Source organism: Clavelina lepadiformis, chromosome 1 (assembly GCF_947623445.1).
Source record: "Clavelina lepadiformis chromosome 1, kaClaLepa1.1, whole genome shotgun sequence".
Taxonomy (NCBI): Eukaryota; Metazoa; Chordata; class Ascidiacea; order Aplousobranchia; family Clavelinidae; genus Clavelina; species Clavelina lepadiformis.
The window spans coordinates 14468232-14475419 of record NC_135240.1 but is presented as its reverse complement, the minus strand read 5'-3'; the positions used below and the strand labels follow the sequence as shown (position 1 = coordinate 14475419).

Here is a 7188-nt window from a genome sequence, read left to right as displayed (position 1 = left end):
TTCTAAATTATGCCATTGTATTGTTGATACCAGATATACAAAAAACATGATAACGTATGAATTTCAAGAAGTAGCGCAGCTGTTGGGCTCCACAGGTCAAAAGAATTGCATAACATTGCACACCACCTTATCAGTGACAGCACTAGAGATTGTTCATCAAACTAAACAAAACATTTCGAGTTAAGGGGTGTACAACTGTACATAATATATAGGCCTATACACCGCATATTGCACTTGGTTATGTATTGTCGTAAAACATTAAACTGATCACTTATTGGAAGTGTTGTAAGTGCTACTTACGACATTTCATAAACACATCTCGTATACTCTTAAAGACAACATCGGGTGATTGCGAAGCATCGATCGCGGAATGAATGCCCTTTTTGGAATAGTAATCTACTAGAGGTGACGTCATTTTATGATAGGCTGCAAGACGAGTTTTCAAAGCTTCTTCATTGTCATCAGACCGCCTGATCAGTCGTTCGCCGGTAATCTGATCAAAAAGAAGGCGATAGCTGAAGTGAATTACTACATTCGAAATATGAGATATTGTATACAAAGTACCAAATGACTTTTTAAAAAAGTAATAAATAACTTACGTCATCAGTCATTGGTTTTTTTGGTGGATTGAATTCAGTATGATAACTCCTTCCACTTGGCTTATGGATTAACCTGGATGAAGACAAGATTATGATGAAGTAATCTGTCCTGAACCCTACAAGACGATAGCTGGCCAGGCAATACCACTGTGGCTATACTGCATGTTTGGCATATATACAGGCAGTATACAACCACTGTGAAATCGCACAGACTAAAAAAGTTAAGGGCGTGGTTCAAACGACCAAGTTGAAAACAAGTATTCTATTTTCTTAAACATCAAACCTGCATGACAAAGGAGCAAAATCGATGTATATCTAACTTCTCTGTGCATTAATCGTTGATGCTGTAAAAGCATACTGGATAATGTTCTCAGTGCTATAAAAAAGTAGACCAACAATCAACATACTTTCCTATAGCACTGTGCCGCCATCCAATGCAGTTTCTGAATCTGACTGTGAAGAAACAGAGCATATCGTTACGCGTCAATGCCTAGGAATGTTAAGAACGGGACTGTATGTTTATGTAAAAGCCAGCTTTTTGCCCTGGAGCATATTGAAAATGTGCAGTTTTTCTTTTTCTAATTTTTTTGTCTTTGGAAGGATTTCTAAGAAAAGAGGGATTGCCCCGGTTAACACGCTAAGTCGTGCTAATTACAACAATAACAAAAGTAATAGTTTGCGCAAGCTCTAAAAAATTTAATACCTTCCACATATTCTTCTAACAAGCAAAGAGTCGTCAACACTGAACTCTACAACCGAATCCAATTTGCTTTTTCTTTGTTCAAGCAAATCATCTAGCTAAAATATAGGATTTAGTTACGGTGCTTATTTGTAACAGCAAATAGCCTACTGTGTAACAGCAAATTTCAATGTTTCACTACTACTTTCAAGGCATTAGCAACTTTGTAGTTAAGGCAAACACAATGTAGGAACAAACATTTAAAATCATTACTTTGGATAATGTTTAAGTCTTTAAATTATATTTGGGAAAAAGTTTATAAAAAAATAAAACATTGACATAAGGTTTGCCTATTACAACAATTAATTGTAAAATTACTTACTATTTATAATTAGAACAAGATGTCAAAGGAACCAAGACAATTTCACAGTCAAAAAACTTTCGGTTTCATTTGAACAAACTTATGCAGCAGTATAAAATTAAATTATAACCGTGTCTGTGTGACTACTAATTTGCAGTTCAAAGTTAATGCATTTCCAATCTATTTTAAAGCAAATGTGTTGAAAATATGTTGCAAAAATAAACTTCAAGGAATTGAAATACAACTACAAATAAAATGACACTTGATGTTTTTAGCTCTGCATCATGCCATTACACAACGCAGGTTTCTTTGCACATGTATTATTTTTTTCACACCACAATTAGACTACTTGTTAATGTTATACCATAACTGTTCAATAGTATATTTTTGTAGCCGGTCGAGCTAAAGAAATTTGGGGAGAATTTTTCGTCAAGATGGTCATCACCAAGTGAATTTCAGGTAATGAGTTTAAGTACTATTTATTAGGGATGTGAAGCAGGGAAGATTATTTGGGTTCACGCGAACCCGAATATCATGTAGCTCTACACGAATGAATTCCAAATCTATTCGTATTAGAACTAAACAATAAAATTTTATCAAAAAGTTGTCAAATCTTGCTTGTAACATGACGTAATCAATGAACAAAGTGTTTGTTTCATAAATAATGTTTAAAAAACGATTGTAAAAGCCAAATCGTTAGGAAAATTTTGGTACTGTTAAGTCTATTTTAGCTTCGTCGGGAAACTAGATCATAATTTTTTACCAAAGTCAGTAAATTTATAAGTAATATTGTATTCGGGTTTGCCATTGTTAGTGTTCGCACGAATCTTCCACAAAGATGAGCCCTTCCCTATTATTTAGGAATTTGAGCTTGCATATGGTGTTATTTATTTGTGTTGAATTTTACAGTATTTCAAAGTGAGGGGCAAGTCCAAAAACAAGTTGATCTTGTATGAAAGAACACTACTCACTCAATATTATGGTGAAATAGTTTTGATAATAATTCTTGGTGAGGTAATTATAAGAAAATCGTAAATTGGCCTTAATTGTGACGTAGATAAAGGCTCTTGTGATGTCATAGGTAATCACAGACAAAATTAGAAAATTCATAAGTTTAGCAATAGCTACTGTATATCACGTATGTAACTGATACAGCTGTATAGATTGCCCTAACTGCCAATAGCTTGATAGGTGACAGCCATTAGCCCTATCACGGCAACCAGTACGGCACCGGTTTGATGGATATCCTATGCAGTCCAAAGAATATGATAACTCCAAAGACGCATATGATTAAGCTATTGGATTTTTTTTGTTTAAAAAATCATAATTTATCCAGTTACAATGCATCACATTGCTAATTTCTTCACATGACACCTAATTGCTGTTATTGTGGTCTTCTCCAATCATGACTTGATTACTGGCAAACTACTGAGAAGTGTAGAAAAAGTTGCAACATATTTTCTTTCCAATTGGTGTCACATGCAAAATTACCAGTTAACCCATGCCAGGCAACATAACAGTTTGCAATTCCATACTTTGCCACTTTGGTGCAATTGATATGCTTGAGTCCCAACTTTTTATGTAATGGTTATATAACAGTCAGAAATATTTGCTAACATATGTGTTGCAGAACCACTATAGTATACACAGGGTTGCCATTGGTCTCAACTCAAAAATAAGCACGACTAGGAAACGAAAGACGAATACCAAGTTAAACAATGCACAACAGGAGAAAGCAACCAATGTTCCTAACAAAAAAAAACAGACACTATCTGCATGTTCTTAAGATTGGTATCTCTTTGGTACAAAATGGTATACTTAAGGTGTCAAAATGCACCCAAAATACGAACTTCTGCCCTACAAATAAGGACGCGAGTGAAAATAAGGACATTTCTTAGAAAGAAGGACAAAAATATTTTCTAAGACACGGATCTTTAAAATAAGGACAAATCTTAGAAATAACAACGGTATGGCAACCCTGAGATACACCATATCTCAATTCCCATCAGTTATGAGTTTAACATTTACTTTTTCTGCTTGTACCACAGTACGGGGGAATCCATCCAACAAAAAACCATGTTGACACTCTGGCTTATTTAAATTTTGATCAATCATTTCCACAACTAAGTCATCACTCACAAGCTGTCCAGCATCCATGACCTAAAGATACATACAATATAAAACATGAAAATCCAGTTACCTTACAAGACAAAATGAAAGAAATATTTCTACAGCAATATTACAGTATATTCTATATAATGCACATACTGCTTTTACTCTTTTTCCAAGCTCTGAACCACTAGATACCAATGCTCGTAGCATATCTCCCGTAGATAAGTGACAAGCACAAAATATTTCGGCCAGCTTAGGAGCCTACATACAAATAATGTTTAACAAAGCAATGTAACCAACTAAAACTATGTGTAATAAACCCAACTACTTTTTATTTGTATAAAAAACTTGAGCATGCAATGTTGTTGACTCCAATTTGCTACCTATAACACAAACTAACCAACAATAAAAAGCTTTTGTGAAACAGTTGAAATTCTATAATTTTTGCATTTTCACTGTTTGTTTTCACAGAAAACAAGAATTTTGTTTTTACCATACACCAGGCCTACATAACTTTTCTTAACAAAGGTTCAGTAAGATCACAATAATATTTGCAGAAGTCTAATGAAATTTTCATGTGCATCCATTAAAAAGGCTAATAGCAGGTGTTAATAACCAAGTACTGTAGTTTAATACCAAATGAGTACCAGGTAAGTTTTATGCCCATGTAAAATGTTCTAGTAAAAATGGAGCAGGACTTCTTAATTGTATTAATAAGTAATATAACCTTAAAGTGAGGGGCAAGTCTAAATAAGAGTAGTTTTCTGTAAATATGCCGGTGAAAGGATTAGGACTGATATAACGGGTGCCAACTTAGGGAGTGGGGGCGTGCACTGCTCAGACTTTGTGTTTTTTTTTTTAAATCCCAAGACATGTTGAAACGCTCAAAGTTTCTCTAAATTAAATTTTTAATTATCTCTGACTGGTTTCTTATCGTGTTAATGTAAGCACAAAGGTTCATCTCTGGAAATCGTTTTGTAGCCTATAGCCCTATAAGTTCTATAACGTAGTATATAGACCTGTTAAAGCATAAACTATTCGTTCATTTTTACTTAACAAAATCATGTGGAAATATGTTTTAAGCGTAACAAATTTTGTTTATTTTTGGCAAAATCTGCAGTGTAAGAAGTTTTTTGTTTATTAATGGACACTTTAACAGCATCCCGCCCGCTCTACAACAAACTGCGTGTCCTTATTTTAAACCCTGCAACTTGCAGTGCATTCTGGGTGAGGAGCGTGGATTGTTCTCTTCGCCTTTTTCTTTTTGAGATTGTTTTTCTCTTTTAACTCCTTGGCGAACGTTGTGTTTTCTGCACAACGTACTTTGATGGAAAGATGCTAAGTTTAATCTGAACGCTTGCAGCTTGAACTTTATTTCGTATCTACCAATTATTCCTTGTCTTTTGAACAAAGTATTTTTGTTTCAAAGTAATAAATTATATTACTTTGTTAAAAGTTGCATATGTTTGATTAACCGAGACGGATTTTTGTTCTGTGAAAGCGATACTTGACCCTTTTTTGCGAGGGGTCTGTTTGCTCGATCTGTTCTCATAGGTAGGGTCATTTACCATTGCTGTGTCGGTTGTCCGCATGAAAATGTTTCAATTATGTCGAGTGTTTTCAATCGTCAACAATGTACGTTCTAATAAGCGTTAATGCATACATACTTTGCTTTGATTGGGTGGTCGTATTCGTCTTTAAAAAAATGTCGTAGTACCAATTTTCCAAATAAAAAAGAGTATGACTCCTCGAAATTCTCTAATTTTTTCCAAAGAAGTGTTTACACCTTTTCGTATATCAAATCTAAGCAAAGTGGAACATCTTACAATTACATTTTTACGCCATTTGAAAGGAATATTTGAGTAAATGTTGCAATTACTTAACCGCAAAACTTGACATGCTCTGCTTTGCGTATGGGGTGAGTTACTTACGTGACATCACGACAGAACTTGATGACGTCACAGCGCACGCTCAGTTATTCTACTAAGCAGGCGCCTATGACTGATATATAGAAGTTATTGCCATCAGTAAGTCAGAAAAATTCATTACTTAGTTATGACGAAGATTATAGCTCTTACTTAGTCACAATAAAAGAAACAGTATGGACTACTCTTAGTAATAAAAGGGAAATCAGTATTTGGATCAAGTATGAATAGAAGTGGCCAGCAACTAAATAGTAATAGTTATAATTAAATGTACTTAAGTGTTAATGGGAACATTTTATGTTAAGTAAGCCTAAACTAGCTTACTGTTAGCATAGGCATTATTGCCAAAAAATTCAGGCAGTACAAATCTGAAAATTGAGACTAGACATTTTGGAAGCCGATGTTATGCCAAAATTTTTCCGGGCAATATGACGTAAAAATGTCGCATGACTCGTCGTAAGTTTTCCACTCAGAAACCTTGAAGGTTGCTATCAGGTTTCAAGGATACCGTACAATGTCAAAAACTTAACTTACAAACAAACAAAAATTACAGACTAATCAAAATTCTTGATCAATAAACTTACGCTGATCAGTTATGTGACATTTTCATGTCACAATGCCCAGAACAAATTTGGCATGACACCGCAATGTTTGTCGGGTTTTAACAAAAATTATTACCCACTTGACAATTTATTTATATAAATTACAGATACATAGATATTCATGAGCTTTTTCTCTCATTTCTCTCGAAAAAAAAGCGTGAGTAGCAATGGCCTATGACTGTTTTTTGCTCCAAATGTGGCCCCTTTGGGGTTAATAAAATATCAAAGCGTGTCATAATTTCTCCAGTGTCAAGTTATACTTTCTATGAAAATTTGAAATGATTGTTGTTAAAAACACTTTCCAGGTTGTGACTGACAAACTGACTGAGTGAATCAGAAATAAATCATAAATGCACATACGTGTGAACTAATAAACATGCTTGCACAATAATAAAAATCGAATTGAAAAAAATATAAAAAGGTACTTAGAGGTAAATGGACAAACCTGTGTTCCCTTTCCTGCACCAGGGGGGCCAAGTAAAATAGCCCTCATTCCTTTTCTTTTAGAAGTTTGTGGTGCTTCAACGGGTGGCATTTTAGTTCAGTTCAGTTCAGTTTTTACAACTAAGCACCTGTAATACATCAACGTTTTTTGACACTTTTAATACAATTTATATTATTACTAAGTTTATCATCAATAAAGGCATATATAAAATAAATTTTTAAGCTGCAAATATCAACCACAATAATGCGGGGTACTTGTACTACCAAGCTAACATTTCTATTTCAAATCACCTGACTGTAGTTGTAATGCAAATTATGTCAGTGTTGAATATAACTCTCTGCAACTTGAAGCTGTTTTCATAACATGTAGATGTTCTTAGCTCAACCAACTGTTATTTTTGAACACTTTTTGCTGTCTTCCGGAAAGTATGTCAACTCATATTTCAGGTACTTTCAGTCTAGGAAA

At 34.2% G+C, this 7188-nt stretch overlaps 1 protein-coding gene across 1 annotated transcript; it reads right to left on the bottom strand.

Annotated features, from left to right (window-relative positions):
- Positions 1–7188, bottom strand: LOC143465590 (adenylate kinase 2, mitochondrial-like). The gene is made up of 8 exons (XM_076963976.1): positions 7014–7188; positions 6724–6850; positions 3908–4012; positions 3668–3799; positions 1303–1397; positions 600–672; positions 301–493; positions 1–161 (listed from the first exon to the last, which is right to left on the bottom strand). Exons 2-8 carry the CDS (start codon positions 6811–6813, stop codon positions 157–159), a joined length of 693 nt encoding a protein of 230 aa, XP_076820091.1. The 5' UTR covers positions 6814–6850; positions 7014–7188; the 3' UTR covers positions 1–156.

Excerpts from the sequence above, each read along its gene's own strand:
- LOC143465590 (XM_076963976.1), bottom strand. The coding sequence starts at position 6,813 with ATGCCACCCGTTGAAGCACCACAAACTTCTAAAAGAAAAGGAATGAGG. Across the intron at positions 4,013-6,723 it reads GTGCAGGAAAGGGAACACAG|GCTCCTAAGCTGGCCGAAAT; the intron begins GTTTGTCCATTT and ends ATTTGTATGTAG. Across the intron at positions 494-599 it reads AAAAACCAATGACTGATGAC|ATTACCGGCGAACGACTGAT; the intron begins GTAAGTTATTTA and ends CTTTTTGATCAG.